This window comes from Pleurodeles waltl, chromosome 10 (genome assembly GCF_031143425.1).
Source record: "Pleurodeles waltl isolate 20211129_DDA chromosome 10, aPleWal1.hap1.20221129, whole genome shotgun sequence".
Lineage (NCBI taxonomy): Eukaryota > Metazoa > Chordata > Amphibia > Caudata > Salamandridae > Pleurodeles > Pleurodeles waltl.
In genome coordinates, this window is record NC_090449.1 from 1,005,816,878 (window position 1) to 1,005,833,920 (window position 17,043).

General features: G+C 43.1%; 1 protein-coding gene across 8 annotated transcripts in view; it reads right to left on the bottom strand.

Moving 5' to 3' along the window:
• The window catches only part of DGKK (diacylglycerol kinase kappa), a 524,126-nt gene that overhangs the window by 81,863 nt on the left and 425,220 nt on the right, over positions 1-17,043 (bottom strand). For all 8 annotated transcript variants that reach the window (XM_069211876.1, XM_069211875.1, XM_069211872.1 and 5 more), the window contains 3 exons: positions 14,266-14,372; positions 14,045-14,170; positions 13,098-13,200 (listed from right to left, as the gene is read on the bottom strand). In XM_069211876.1, coding sequence (XP_069067977.1) covers positions 13,098-13,200; positions 14,045-14,170; positions 14,266-14,372 — 336 coding nt within the window. The remainder of the gene's footprint in view (positions 1-13,097; positions 13,201-14,044; positions 14,171-14,265; positions 14,373-17,043) is intronic.

Sequence of the window (17,043 nt, forward strand, 5' to 3'; positions counted from 1 at the left end):
CTTTTCTCAGAACCTGGAGCAGTATGTATACTTAAACAAGACAAAGACGTACAAAACATGCACTGCATAATCTCCTTTAGTGACACAACCCCCTTGAGGCAATCACTCCTGCGGTGTCTCCAAAGAGCATCAGTTCCAGCTCAGGCTCTTCGTTAGGCTAAGCATGCTTCTTGACGGGGGCAATCTGGATTCCGTCTGTTCTGCATTTACACATCTATTTGATGGAGATCAGAGATCTGTCTGGGAGCCTTGCCGGCAAGCAAATACGATTATTGTAATTGGCTACTTATGCAGCTCCCAAAAGACAGTGCTCTGGGACTCCTGATTCTGCGGAGGGGGGAGCTGTACGTGAATTGCATCAGAAGCTTCTTGAGGAGCTCAGTGGAGCTTCACAGGCTTTAAAGGAGTTTCACCTGCTCAGGGATGTCACCTCACCAAATTTCCAGAGTTAGCATGTCATGCATTTTTTGGCCTTGATGACATCACAGGATTGAGCCTTTGTTGCATGTTTGGGTGTCAATGCAGTCTTGTTTGTTGCAAAGGAGCTAGTGGGGGCCACAGAATGAAGAACAGTTTTAGGGCCCTGTTTACTTCCTGCCCCTGCTCCTACCTTTGTCGCCCCAGAGACCAGGTGTACCCGGTGCTACCTCTAGCTTCGGCCATGCACATCCTCTTTGATATCTGGTGGCCTGCTTAACACTTCAGCATTGCCAGGAAAGCACAGGACTAACAGCATCCTTTGCCTCAAGTAATTCTACTCTCTTTCAACTCTGGTTTGATTCATAGCTTATTTCACCTTCCCTAAAAAAATATCAGAATGGTTGGGGCTAGAACACAGAACTGTTGTCCTATGAAATTGTTTAAGCGCCCTGACTGCAGCATGGCTCACTGGCGCTATAGTCCAGAACAATAGATGATGTGCATGATGTATCTCTGGGAAGAACAGGAACAACATCCTAATATATTTATGGTTCCGAGGTTGTCGACATGTTTCAGCTGGGCGCTGCAAACCATTCTGTCTTCAGATTTCTGCAAAGTGAGATCAAATGTCACTTCCGCACTGGGTGCACCGGTAGACGAAAGGAACTGTTACTCCCACAAGTCTCATGAAACTTTGGATTTTGAAAAGCAGGAGCTATGCAGTGGAAGAAATTTGCAATGAAGGCACCAGTCAGTCTTGGCCAAGTGGAGTCCATTCGGAGACATCCGGCAGTATATTAACAGTGCTAAGGTGGGGTTTGCATGTGGAGACAGAGACAGAGAAAGCCAAAGCGCGCAGAAAAGTGGCAAAGGGAAGGGCGAGCAGAACCACACACAGGAAAGTGCAAGAAACCACAGAACACCTGTATTCACTCTGACAGCAAACCTCTTCACACTCAGCTATGGATGCTCTCTAAGTAAAAACACAGAAGCAGGTGATCAGGCTTTCAGGAATGAAGACCAAAGGATTAAAGACACAGAATAGAAAGAGAAGGGACCTAAGTATGTTGGAAACTGACAATGTGTTGTGAATGCCTTTTCGTCAAGTGACTTCTGGGATAAATTGACCAGAATACAAAAAGAATGAGGCGAAGGACTTGGCCGCATGGGTGACAAAGTGTGGAAATTACATTTCTACAATCTCTACTACGCCAAGGTATAGAGAACCCCGGGCCAGACAAACACCTGCAGCAAACAGGACAAATGAGAAAGTGCAATTAAAAACATTGATTTATGTATAGAGAGCTCTTACACACGATCATCATTTCCTCTCGTCACTTTGTCTAGTCGATTGTGTTTTTCCTCTTTTTACATTTTTTATGTATTGGTAGTATGTTACTACTTTTCTAGACAAAAGAGCTGACCTACTAATACAAATCTGAAATTCAAAATCTAGTAGCAACCTAGTGACAAAAAGAGAGCTATCTTGGCACGTGTAAAGCATAAAACCAGCCAAGAAACCCAGAACATGCACAATACCTAAAAAAATGGTCAGGTACAGAACCCTTACTCTGCAATCAGCCGTGGTGAAGCTACTCAATCTGGAAACCAGCAAAGGACAACTTCCCAGAGAATGGTTGGAGGTGGCATCACCACTGAGAGCAAACATTGTCACTGCCAGAATCCCATCAACTACAGATCGAGGCATACTTCAACAGCACAGAGTCACATAAGAGATATACACTCCATGCATTCAAAATACAATAATTCACAAAATACATAAAGAAATGTATTTAAAGACACCAGACTGCCATAAAGAATGCATATTGTAATCATGTGGTATTGAGCCACATAACTGCTCCCAAGAAAGCATGCCACACAAACATAAGATGACATTCACCACTACTTGACAAAGAAAAATGGACCTCCAAGTTCCAGATAGGCTTCTAGAAGAGCAGGAAACACTCTTTTTTTTTTATCTCAAAGAGGTACAGACTCAGTTAAAAGAACAAGAGAAAGACTATGCACATCAGAATCAGACCGCTTCCCACAGAAACACACTGAATCGCACTACCCGAAACTGCAGGCCTAAGAGTTTGAAAGACAATTATGCAACCCACTGGGATACAAACAGAAACACATCACAATGAAATGCTACAGAATCACAGTAGAGCGAAATACCAGTCACAGCAAATAAACCAAACACAGGCAACCACTGACTGCATCGAGTGTTCATTCAGAGAGGACTGAAAATAGATGGGAAACAGGTGGACATGGAAAGCAGCACTAGCCCAGATTTGTCAACAATGTGACCTGCACCTTATGAAAAATGAGGTACACATCTGTACGTGCTGGCCCAGATACGAAACAATCATGGAACATTTCCTATTCACTATTAACGTGCAGGGTCACTGACTTCACAGGGCTTGAAGGCAACCACAGGAGGAAAACTGCTGTGATAAATCACTGGGTCAAGAGTGAAGGCAACACATGCTTGTCAGAGCAGGCAGCACCGCCAGAGATTCAAACGTTCCTGTTGCAACACCTGTGACTCATTTCAGATTCTATTGTAATGCCCATAGCAGTGCATTGTGGGGCTCATGGTTACATACCGAACCATAACTGGGGCATTACATTTTACTTGTTGGATCCTAAATACAATGTATATTTTCAGGGAATTCTTTATTTTACTGTGTTATTTGAAAACTAATTCTGGTAGGTTTTTTTTCAGTGAATATTTTGGTTTTTGAAAATGATACACTTTAAGAATTGTCTAGAGGTTTGCTGTTTCTTAACTTGCTGTGCACCGGCATTGGCACGTGGCGTTTAGCTGCACACAGTATGGCCAGTACCCTCACCCCTGTAGACACTATGGGCCAGATGTACCAAGGGTTTTGCGACTCGCAAATGGTGAAAAACGCCGTTTGCGAGACGCAAAAGCCTCTACGAGATGCAGAAATGCATTTTGCGAGTCGGATCTGACTCGCAAAATGCATTTCTGACTCGCAAATAGGAAGGGGTGTTCCCCTCCTATTTGCGACTCGCAACACTATGGGACCCCTTCCCCATGGGACCCCTTCCCCTTTGTGAATGGAAACAAAAATAATTTTTCAGAGCAGGTAGTGGTCCTATGGACCACTGCCTGCTCTGAAAATTACCGAAACAAAAGGTTTCGTTTTTTTTTCTAAGTGCAGCTCGTTTTCCTTTAAGGAAAACGGGCTGCAGATAGAAAAAAAAAAACTGCTTTATTAAAAAGCAGTCACGGACATGGTGGTCTGCTGTCTCCAGCAGGCCACCATCCCCGTGAGTGCCCAGACTCGCAATGGGGGTCGCAAACTGCGACCCACCTCATGAATATTAATGAGGAGGGTCTTTGCGACCCCATTGCGAGTTGCAGAAGGTGTCTGAGACACCTTTCTGCATTCCAAATTGCGACTTGCAATTTGCGAGTCGCACGGACTCGCAAATTGCGAGTCACAATTTTCTACCTACCTACATCTGGCCCTATGTACTGATCGTGGCTGATTTTTGGAACATGCCTGACACTATCCGTTGTCTCCAGTGGGCCTGGCCTGACGTTGTCTCCAGCATTCTGTATTCACTGTGCATGGGGCCAGGCTCACCTCAGCCCCTGTACCCACCATAAACATGCTTTGAGAGGGGGGTCTTTGTCACTTGATGGGCTCCCTCACAGCGCAGTATGTGGATGGTATACATTGTTTCATCATGGTTGCTGCTTGGCTCTGCTTCGGGTGTGGCAGCCTCAGTCTGCTTTATTTATAGACAATCTAAACCTGTTTTCAGGCTGTGTTTACAACATGCACTAGACTTCCTGGTTGGAAACGAAGTCTGGACCTCTTCCGTGGCCACGCCCACTCTCACTTCTCATTCCAGCCTTTGCGATGTATGTAAATATAACTGGCTACTGCTGGTGCTCAAACTCCCAGTACAGTTTTAAAACATATGCTTGGAAACCCATTTATGTAAAGCGTCCAAACATATGTTTTCACAAACTACAGGGAATTCAGTTTTCTGGAGCAGCTTATAACATTTCCGTTAACAGGAATGTTGCAGAGAAACTCCTTCAATTTAACGACTTAACAATAAATTTGGGTCTATATGTACAAAGCATTTATGCAGTCGGAAACACTTTTAAGTATGTACAGAACACAAAACACAAATTGCAATTTGTTAACAGGTGACCGGATCGCAATTTGTGTTTGCGATTCGGTATTTGGACGAGGCATCTTTAGTGCGTCGCTTCGAAAGACCAAATCCGAATGGAATGTTTTGCAACCAAATTACAGTTGCAAAACATTCATAGTATACCTGCCCCAGGAGGCCTCGAGGGACCCCTTCCCTTTCGAGAATGGAAACAAATATTTTTTGGCAGCAGACACTGGTCCCACAGCCCACTGCATAGTCATAAAAAATTAATTTCACGTTTCATTTTCTCCTTTTTAAAAGCAGCCAATTTCCTTTCAGGAAAACTGGCTGCATTTAAAAAAAAAAAAAGATTGCTTTATTTTAAACCATTCACAGGCTTGGTGGTCTGCTGACCCAAGCAGCCCACCACCTCTCTGATGGCTGTGAATCCAAATGGGGTCCCAAATTGTGACATATCTGATTTATATTCATGAGGTAGGTCTATTTCTGACTCACTAGGAATTGCAAATGAAACTCAAAAGAGTTTCATACATTTAAAAATGTGATTTCCTAATTGTGATTCACAGCCACAGGAAATCGCAATTAGGAAATTGATATTTAAAATCTTCGTACATGTTGCCCTTGGAGCATAACCTGAAGGCTGAAAGTTTTTTTAACAAGGATTTTTTTCATGGTTGAAAAAACGGCTAGCATAATAAAACTAAGGTAATTTTCTGCTTTAGGATAGGCAAGGTAAGATCAAGGCATCTTCTCTGACATGTGGCTAAAAACTCACATTAATGGAAGGTTTCTCTTGATGTGCTTACTTTAAATTGCTTTAGGAAACTAGAGGAACCCATTAGTCTAGTGGCACCATTAAACTAGAAAAACAGATAACTCACACGTATTTTAGAAAAGGCAACTCAGTAAGATGGTGCTTTCCATCACACTTTACCTATGCCAGCCTGACTCTCACCTCAATTGAGGTGCAAACAATATTCTATTCCCTGATGTACCGGACAAGGATCTGTGTGCATGGTACTCAGTTCCTGGGATAATCTCTTAAAACGGCACATTTCTGATGTTCTACATTTAGGGGTAGAGGAAAAAACATGTGTTGATGGGATGGAGGGGTGTAGATGATTGGCCGCTAGCAAGACCATGATCGTACACAAAACTGTTTAATTCTTCACAAAACTTCCCAATGGATTTTAATACCTATGTTATAAATCTACAATCGATGACAAAAGGCTTACACTGGTTTGCAAATTAGCTGTGAAAAACTTTCAAATATCACCATATTTAATAGGTTTGCAGGGATTTCATCACCAGAAATTATTTTTGCTGGTGGAGAAAAAAATCAAATAACTGAGGAGTAAATGAACGTTTTTCTCACGCTTACAGACTGAATATCTGTGCACTATAAAGAATCTCCAGCAGGAAGTGCAGAGAAGGAGGAATAACTTTAGAAATCTATGACTCTCATAGATATCAATGACTATACCAAGGGGGTTTAGGAAATTCCACAAAAGATGGACATCTACTCAATTTCAAGGAGTAAAGTTATGATGAGTAATGTGGGTCAACTCCATGGTGTCTAATGTTAGCATTTACACAAATTCAAAGTCTTCTTATTAAAGCAGATAAGAGAACTCGGACAAAATAATGCAGTAATATACCTAACATCACACAATTTTGATAAAGGCAAAGCCACGATTAAAATCCAGATCTCATGTTTGCATACTTGACAACCTTTAGAAGATTACATCACCCAAGATGTATCAGCTTCTCATTACTAATCCATAAGAAAACACATATGCACACCTCCTTCACCAGAATTTAATTTAGCCCACTACAAAAATAGTAAATGTCAAAAGGATAGATTTGCCATGCACACAAGTGTTGCTCTGCAGCACAATCAGTGTTCTACTGTGCTTAGAGTGTCCCTATTATTCTTTTAAGGAATACAAATTGTAAATTTTTGTTTAATTTCTGGACTAAGGCACATTTTATACTCTTTGAGGATTAGCTTACTCTTTTGCTAAAAAGCTTCCATGTGTTCTTAAATGATGCTAAAATACCATATCTCATTCCCATTTCATCTTAGGCTTATTCATAAATCACCTTTCTTGAAGTATCAGGAATACGTGTCAAATCCCATCCTAAAATAAAATCTATCAAAAAGTAATTCAAAAGTAACAATACTGAACCTCCTATTGTATTTTTCCAAAGGACCTAATATATATGTAGATCATTTTGCTATCATGAATGTTCTCTGTCAGATGTATTTTAGAAAATAGACCAAAACATATCATGCTACAAAAACATCATCATAGCAACAGTACTGACAATCAGGATATGGTGAAGATAAGAATATAGTGGGAAATGCAGATTTATTATTGTTAACTGGACTCTACATACCTGGATGATAAATGTATATTGACAAGGTACAAAATGTGGAGTTAATTATACTACATAGATGCATTCTTAAATATATTTACCTTCATGAGATTATGATAGTCGATATTTTGGCTACGATATGTGTAGTGCTTTATTTTGGTTATGATATTCTGGTAGAATATCACCAGATGTACAGGATAGCCAAAGACCAAGAGTAATCCTTCTGTCAGATTGGGAACCTAGGGCCAGATGTACAAAGACATTTTGTGACCGCAGACCTTGTGATTTGAAAAATCACCAGATTTGTATCTGCAGAATTGTCTTCTGGTATGTATTAATCCCCTTCGAGTCAGAAAAGCTTTTCAGACTAGCATAGTGGGATCAGTGACTCATATTAAATCACAATTAGCAAGGGGTATGAAAGGAGTGTACCCTCTTAAGTGTGATTCTGTGTGGCATGCATTAATTATCTAGAACCAAGGGCCTGATGTATGGCGCCTTTTTGCAGACGCAAACGGTGAAAATCGCCGTTTGCAACCGCAAAATAGGCAGGAACGATGTACCATCCTTTATTTGCAAGTCAGTACGCAATTACCGACTTGCAAAATAGGGATTGCGACTCGCGATTAGGAAGGGGCGTCCCGAGAGCGTCCCTTACTAATTGCGACTTATAGGGGGATGTATGATTGTTTTGTGACCGTGAATGCGGTTGCAAAATAATCACAGTTAACACCAATTTCAAATTGGTGTTAACCCATTTGCAAATGGGAAAGGGTCCCAAAGGGACCCTTTCCCCTTTGTGAATGGAAGCGTAAATATTTTTTCAGAGCAGGCAGTGGTCCTATGGACCACTGGCTGCTCTGAAAAATTGAAGAGAAAACTTTTATTTTTTTTGTTTGAAATGCATCCCGTTTGCAACAGGCTGCTTTTAAAAAAACTGCTTTATTTAAAAAGCAGTCACAGACATGGTGGTCTGCTGTCCCCAGTAGGCCACCATCCCTGTAAGTGTGGCCATTCCCAATGGGGTCGCAAATTGCGACCTACCTCATGAATATTGGGAACCAGTGGGAATCGCAAACAATTTCACTGACACTGTTGTACATTTGGTTTTGTGACTTGCAAATGAGTCCCAAATTGTGAGTCACAAAACACACGGTCGTACATCTGGCCCCATAACTACAGTCGTAAACCATTGATCAGATACCTGTTCTTTAATGTGGGTGGTAAATAATTCTCAAAGGGAAAAGTGTCCCCTTTGGTCACCTTCCCCGATGTCAATGGTGTCTGGCAACCTCAGAGGTTTGCAGGTTAGGTAAGTGCCTTCTCCCATTTAATGTTTTCCCAAACGGGAAACCTGTTTTCTTTAATAGCAGCACCGTTTCCTTTTAAGCAACACAGACTAGTTTAATAAAACAAAAAAATTATAATTATTAATCAGGTTGTCCTAAGACCCCTTGAGAATGGAGACTTTGCAATGACACTCATTAACATATGGGTCACATCAGAAAATCAAACAATGGATGCAATACATCGGTGCACAATTTGCGGCCACTTTTTGTGGCCAGTCTTTTAGCGCATCTGGCTATAGTTGTGCACAGCAAGTGCAAATCCCTTTTGAAGCAGACATTGTTAATCCTTCAGTGTCTGTCAGTTTTCAGTTCATACAACAAAATGAAATACTGCTGCACCAGGAAGGTACAGAGGAAAAATGAACCTAAGCTGGCACGTCTATGGGCTTTATGAAAGGGGGACCAGTGTTAATGCAAAGAAATGTAGGCCAAAGTGCAGCTCACAATGCACTTCTTTAACTGATAAATTGCAAAAGGATTTGACATACTTTTGCAGTTTTAACGACCAATTACTTTAGCCTACGCTAGCATGGGTGACCAAATTATGCCCCATTCAGGTACCACCATAGGTATATAGCAACTCCCTCCATGGTCACTCAGGAGGAAACAGTGGGAGTACAAATTACCATTAATAATCACGGCCTTGATATACTGATCTGATCTGAAGCTGGATTATTGATTGGAACGTCTCAGTGACTTTCATGTCCATTAAATGGAGCTGTTAAGACACTGTTTAAGGAGTAAAGACAGAGTGAAATTGTTTGATCCTCTGTAAACTGCTTCAAAATAAACCTGTCTGGCCAGGGGTCCCTGGTATGAAAAAGACAGGAGTGTACGTTTCTGTTGAACAGGTTCAGTGAGGATGGGAAAGTGACGCACACTCTTGGAATAATATCCTAAAAGGAAACACATCGAGCTTCCAGCGCCAAGAGCTCAGCCTTTGACAGCTTGCTCTGCAATGCAGCAAGCGGAGCTTCCATCAGTGTGCGTCGCCCACACTGGCGGTGCCAGGGCGCTGTTACTCAGCCAAGCCGTGGGTTTTAAAAAGGGGAGCATCACTTTATAAAATGAAACTGGGAGCAAAATGTTCGTGATCAGCAAATCATGCCACTGAGGGCTTCCTTGGAGGCAGGATGCCGGTTCATTCTTCGAGTGGGTGAGGGGGAGTCTCACTGGCCTGCACCTGCTTCTCTCTCTAGCGCCTTGAGCATTCGGGTGGGCGCTAGGAGGAGGCTGCGGCTCACAATGAATCATATCCATTTATAGCTACTGTTGTGCTCTGCAGACCATGCGACAGGTGTATGGGTACATAAGCGAACAGATCTGGAGATTAGTGAAGAAGGAAAGCAAGTCGGAGAGGGAACTAGTACTCCAGAAGTACTAATTTATGGACTCACAAATTCTACTCACAATTCTCTGACCGGTGATCTTCGCTTACATCCGTCCTATCTCTTATGTGTAGAGATCTCCGCCACGAGTGCTGAGGTCTCACGCGGAGGTATACATTTTTGAAGTAAATGTGGGAGGAACAAGGGGTAGAGTTTGGAAACTGATGACAGTCTACTACTAAAGAATGGGGGGTTTAGAGATGGAAATGCAAATGTTGAAAATAAACCCAAAAAGAGTGAGATAATAGCTGATCACAGAGGTTACAACTATACCTTCCACAAGAGTACTACTGACAAAACATGCTCTAATACAGTGGTCTCCTAACATTTAATGATACGCACCCCGCCCCCCAGTTGAAAAATAAAAATCACTGGGCCCCTCTCACAATTTTTCACCAATATTATTTAAAGATGGCAATGTTTAAATATGTCTAGACATATTTAAACGTTGCAGTTAAGTACTGTTACCTTTTTAAAAACACAATAACATGTTTCTGCTTTTAAAAAAACCCACTGTTTTCTGTGTAATGCTTCTTTTGACCAGAGCGTGCCCCCTCCCCAGGGTCACTTGAGGCCCCCCCCTGGGGAGCCCGCCCCCAAGTTTGAAGACCCCTTCTCTAATATGTTCTGGCAAATTCTTTGAGTAAGTCAAGCACCATACATGGCCAATCCCTGGTACTGCAAAGCACAATTCTACAAATCAACAGTTTAAGGAAATTACACTAATAGCATACAGGGAAACAAATTGTAAAAATGCTGGTGGTATTGGTTGGGGATACTGTAGGGTCGGAAGCCTATATTCCAGGCTTCATATTTGCAACAAAAAACACTGACTATGGGGGTCATTCTGACACGGGAGCACCGCCAACAGGCTGGCGGTGCTCCCACGGCGGCGGAGCGCGCTCCGCCGCCATGGGGATTCTGACACCCCCTACCGCCATCCTGTTCCTGGCGGGTCTCCCGCCAGGAACAGGATGGCGGTAGGGGGTGCCACGGGGCCCCTGCAGTGCCCATGCCAATGGCATGGGCACTGCAGGGGCCCCCGTAAGAGGGCCCCACTGTGTATTTCAGTGTCTGCAATGCAGACACTGAAATACACGACGGGTGCAAACTGCACCCGTCGCACCCCTGCAACTACGCCGGCTCAATTCTGAGCCGGCGTCCTCGTAGCAGGGGCATTTCCTCTGGGCCGGCGGGCGCTCTTTTGGAGCTCTTTTGGAGAGCGCCCGCCGGCCCAGAGGAAATGTTTGAATGGCCGCCGCGGTCTTTTGACCGCGGTGCGGTCATTTGGCGGCAGTACCTTGGCGGACGGCCTCCGCCGTCCGCCAAGGTTAAAATCACCCCCTATATGTTTTGTCCGTGGAATGGGAATAACCACTGGAACCTGGAGATAGGGGGTCCATCTCTATGTGGTTTTTACCCTATCCTGGGAAAGAGCCCGCTGACATTTTCTGTCTGCTCAGAGCAGGTGAAAAGTATGAGAGTGAAGGCTAGTGGCGATTAGGAGAGATAGGTAGGAGGACAGTGGTTCAGTACTGGCTTGGGCTTTTCTGCTCCATCGTGCTGCTCCAGTTGGCAAGCAGGGTCCTGGCAGAGCTCCTGCCCACAGTCCCTTCCCCCGCACTATGCAACAGGCAGTGTCCAGTGTCCCCGGACCCAAAAGTATACAGTTTGGAGTTTGCTAAGTCCTGGGCCAAAGTCTCTGAGAATTGAAGGTGGCAGAATTCAACCTAGAGTTATCCCTTCAGATGAAATTCCATCCTCAATTGAAGGCACCGACTCGTTCTTGCACACGCCATGTTTATGCAACCACTCAGCAGTGTTTTTTGTTTTTAAAAAAAAACCTCACAAGGTGGGATTTTGTAATTGAAAAACAAAAAGGAAATGCCCCTGACACCCTGTAAGTTTTCTCTCTGTGCGCTTGAGCGGGCCGTTCCTTTTTTTTTTTACTGTTTGGGATAACCTGCCACTCCCTAATGGAAAAATGTACAACACAAATGCCACCCCTCTGGCCAATGATCCAATGGGGGTTAGCACTCTCTGACTGTACAACCCCTCTTTGTGAGGGTGGGCTGTATCCATTGGTGTAAGGGCAGCAACCCCTGGCAGCATCTCTGAGTAGTAAGCGTGACAGTGGGAGAAGTTAAATGAACTCTGTTGTGACAAGGAACGAAAGGTAACAGTGGGTTTTAGGAGACCTTCTTCGCAATTGATTTTGCAGAGATCGTGCGAGTTAGGAAAGGGAGTGAAAAGCAAGGGCATTCGGCATCCTAATCAACCATAACATGCGTCATTGAGTCATTCCTTGACTGTCATAACTGTTTTGAGAGATGGGATTTTTACTTGATGGGTCAGGTGCGGTGAGTGATGTCTCGTGGCATACCCGTGATGCCATGGCATGTTATGGATAGGTGAAGCCTAGCAACAGGTTCTACTCACCGATGTAATAGCGTGATTGGTGTTTAGAGTCCCTTGGGCATCAGGAAACCTCAAGGACACAACCCAACGCCACCACCCACCTTTCGAAACCTGGTCACAAACCCACTCTGGCTCTTCCTATGCACCTCTCTCTCCTCATCCATGTGCATCCAATAACCAGGGATTTATTTTTCCCCATGGAAAAAAGATGGAAGAATGGGAAACATGTTGACTTTTTCCATGAGTTTTAGAGGCTACATTGTAATACCAGTGGTACAGCCATAGGTCTGGCACTTAAACTTTATGAGGGCTGGATGTGAGGTCTTTGAAGGGCAGTGATGCAAGACAAACAGATCTAGTGCAAAAAGTAATAACGAAAGAGAAATTCTCATTCACATTTTGTTTGTGAGAACTTTACTGAACAAAACATGGTGCCATAGGACACACTCCAACTGCAAGACAAACAATTTACCCTTTCTGTTTTCTTTTTACCTATTACAAAAATCTCTCTAGGGTGTCCTTCAGAAGCACCTAGAAAGACACTCTACTACTAATTTTATTTGCAAATGCAGAAAGTATATTATTTTGGTGACTTTTTCATAACTTCTCACTCATTTTACAGAATCAAAGTGAAAATTCTGCACAATTCTGTGCCGAATTGGGCTCACTGCCCATGTCTGAAATGCGAGAGGCTGAAATCCCTGCGCTACAAACTGTGGTAATACAAAACTTCAGGAACCAAAACGAGACCCAGCAAGAAATTGTGCAATGGTACATTATGCTCTGCTTCAATCCCTTCTAATCAAAGTATTGAACATCTTGTACTACAAAAGGTTATTCTCCTCCCTTTCCACCTATGACCACATTTGGAAAGCAGACAGAAAACTCATACAAGCCTCAAGGTGATACGCATGACCGGTACCTGTGCATGAGAGCATGCTTCAGCCTTACAACCAGCTGTCTGGTCAGTACTCACCATCGGAGTCGATGCTGTTCAGGGCTGTGGGTGGAATGATGGACACTTTGCACTGTCCTAATGGGCATTTCTTTCCCAGATGTTCTTTGCAGGCGCTGTGAACCTGGTGATCAGGAAATAACAAAGACAAGGGTCGGTTCTGTCCTCAGTGCATTCTTCTCTTGTCCTTGGCTGTGTAGTGCAGCAGGTTGACCAGCCAATCAGAGGATAGGAAACAGTGCACCTTTTCTGCACTTTCTTTTGACTGGAAAATCCCTCTACCCAATAAGAGAAGGAGGTAAAAATGACTATTCCTGACCACAAAAGTGGTGTTCACGACAATCTTGAAGCGAGTCTTTACTTACTTTTGTAAAAATGTGTAAGCAACATCTTTGTACTCAACAAAGCCATGCGTGCCTAAGACTAGAACCCACCGAGACCCACCAAGACTGTTCTATCTGCATTTATGAGGTTGGTCAGAATCCCAGCTTAATATGAGTCATTTCTACTGGTAGGTGCACCCTCGCAGCCTCTTTGCTTACAATTCCAGCTGCCCCATTGATGAAGCTTCTCATTCTAGTACAATCCCTCCAATCCTTCTACGCACTCCTCAATATTTACATTCTCATCTATGTGAGGTGCCCCATGTGGAACTGCATGGTACCTCTGGGAAACTACACCCTTATTATAAGATACAATAAAGGCTCCATCCTCACAGTCCAGACCTTTCTTAGTTCAATAAAAGCCCTATTGCCAAGTAGCACATCCATTTGGCTTATAATGTAATGTGTCTACCCCTGACTTTAAAAATCACCTCCCCCCTAAGCATACTTTGTCCAACCACATTATCATAGACATTACAAATCTTTTTTTCAATTTGTGGATGAACTTCCTACTGAAATACACAGAATTGTCATTGACGCTAAATGAAGGGTGAGCAGAGCAAAAAAAATAACATTTTTCCTTACAATGGCCTTGCACCAGAGACACCGCCAGTCCTGCAGCCTCCTCACACTGCCACACGTTCGGTCACATACAGCACACCTTGCACTGACAGGAAGGTTCCCTTCTAACCACTGGTGAGGCATGGTGACCTTTGGAGAGAGAGAGAAGGTGGTGAGATCGGGAGAGGAGTGTCGCCTACTCCAGCAAATCAACAATGTCCCTGTGTCAGAAAATATTTACTTACCCCATCCTCGTCTTCAATGATGTCATTTCCTACGGAGGCCAGAGTGGTCCATTTGCAATTGTTGGTAGCCCTCACAGCGCAGCGTTTGTGGGCTTTGAATTTGCAAACTGGATTCCAGAAAAAGGGAAAAGTTGTTTATCAATTTCAATTTTCACTATGATGAATGAAAACATGTGTAGGGCAGAGGCATTCTGCGAGCCAACAACCCAAGATCACCCAACACACAGACAGTATCCTGCCACCTTTGCCCAATGTTAAAAAAACACAAAAGACTAAGGGGATTTGGGGCATGAGACATACACAGGTGGAAGTCCAGCATCCACCACGCTTCCAGTTTGACCACCAGATTTAGAGTCAGGAGAATTTCGGGCTTTCTGTCAATGCAGCCTCAGCTTTAAACTTTAAGCGTGTTTATGTTTAGAAAAAAAGAACTTTTACCATTTCAATAACGTGCCATTATCACAGGTTGGCTCCAGCGCCTAAATTAGTTAGACCTAAAATATTAAATCTGCCAAGCAGGATAATGACAGCATAACGACTCGGCCAAGATCGAAGTTACTGCAAGATCAAGGCTGTAAAAACAGCAATTTTAAAATATTTTCTTACACAACTTTTTGACCTAGAAGTTTAACAAGTAAATACACAACAACACAAAAATACACATAGACACAAAATTGCTAACAATTTTGAACTAAGTGGTTTAACGAAATGTTTTAAAAATGAATGAATTCCTAAAAAACATTTTTCAACCTATTCATTGAAAACTCCTTTCCCAACAACCAACTGTGTGTGGAAGGTGAGGTCTAGATTCAGGATGTGCGTGGAGGTAGCCATAAGGTTATCACCTCATTGGGATGGGGACTGTGACCTCTTGCTTAGCAACTGAAGGTGGAGATGCTGACTAATTGTGTCACCCTGCCCCAGTGTCCATTCCTTCTCTGTTATATGTTGCTTTAGGTGAGAGGAGTGTGTGTATTGTTGTTTGAGATCACCCTGTGTGCCAGTGTGAGTAGTTCCAATATCTGCACAGAAATTATAAACCAAGGGTGTGTCACAGGTTGATGTATACTCTAATAGGCAAATAGAATTACAAAAGCAGGGGATAGGGACCTGTTTTTACAGGACTCGATTCCATACAAGGCAAGATAAGCTGTATAGTGGATTGAGATTTAGTTTCAGTGGTGAACACGGATCATTAATCATGGCATCAACACTGACATGACTGTCTGTCCATGCAAGCTGGGAACAGTAGGGGTTTGTTTACTAACAGTAACCACATATCATGCATTGATCCACAGGCTGTATTGATTTGTGTATCTCTAAAAATGAAGGAGGTTTTCGTTGCGCTGAGCCCACCCGAGAGTATATGTATCCAGTTTCCTGAAAGACGCTTAATTGACGCATACAGGAAATGATGCTGTTCTGCAAAGATCAGATGTCAAACTGTGGTTAATGTTCTTGGGATCATCATTGTCAGTAGAAAAGTAATACTTTATGCCAGGGTCTGGTCAATGAGGATTAAATGGATATTTTTTAAGGTACTTCTCTTGTTCTACGTCCATGGAAATATCTAGGTTCTTGGAAAGGCTAAGATATCAATAAAATTTACTGAGTAAAGATATTTCAAGGAACGTAAGTTCTGAAAAACAGTCCAAAGTGTTTCAGAGCAAGGCAGATGCATTACAACTGCTTCATTATAAGAGGGCTACAGGCCTCCATATGTGTGTGAACAGAGGGGCTTAGGAATGGGTACTGGGCAGGAATTCCTTCCACTCTAGTTGCGCAACTTCAGTCCCTTCGTTGCTGGGTGTGTTATCAGAGCAAGTATTCCATGAAATGAATCAGTGTTCTAAGCAATGGTCCTAGCAAGAATGTTATACATCTGGAAATGATGTTGATAGGAACATTAAGGCCTCTTTTATAGTTCGGCAGGGTGGGAGGTCCACGATAAATTGGGGTAGAATCCTAAATAAATGGGATGTGGCTCCTCTCCTCTACTTTGTGTGGGAAATACATACTGATTGCTGGTGGACCCTGTTGGGTTCACCAGTGGTCAATTGGTGCATCTGCCACAATCACCTTGGACGCATCAGGAGGAGGACTTTATTTAGGCTGTCCCCTCTATGCATATTTTCCCTGTCCTGGTCTGTAGATGGACACAGACAGAGAAAACAATGGTGATCACCCACAGGGCATCAAGGCCATTGAGTTTTTCTGTTTCAACATGGTGGCCCGCTCAACTTTTAGCAGCACTGAATATGCACCCAGTGCACTGGAAGGTGCACTTTCGGTACATAGATCCCCACCAGTACAACGGGTATTTCTAAATCTGGAGGTCTGGTGGCTGGTGAGGTGGAGGCAGGGTCAGTTCATAGTTTGTATCAGCACACATTTTTGGAGACTGGTACATATTTTAATTCATCAGACGTCAACCATGAACAAAAGAGAGAAAACACAAAATGGGGAAAGAAGGAGGAGAACGAAAGACAGTGACAAAGATAGAAAGTAAGGATGAAAATGAACCTGAGAGAAAGAGATAACGTGGCACAAAGTGTCTGGTGGTGGCACCCCGGCACGTATTCTTAGGCAAATCATGCACTGCACAGAGCATCCCCAACAAGGTGTGCCACCTGCTAGGGTCTAAAAAAAGCCCTAACTAAAACTGTGGGTAATTGAATATTTCTTTCTTCAATCAAAGAAATTCTTCCATTCTCAGATAAGTGAGGAAGAAAGGATACATGTAGTGTACATAGTTTGCAGACAATGCACTCTTTAAAA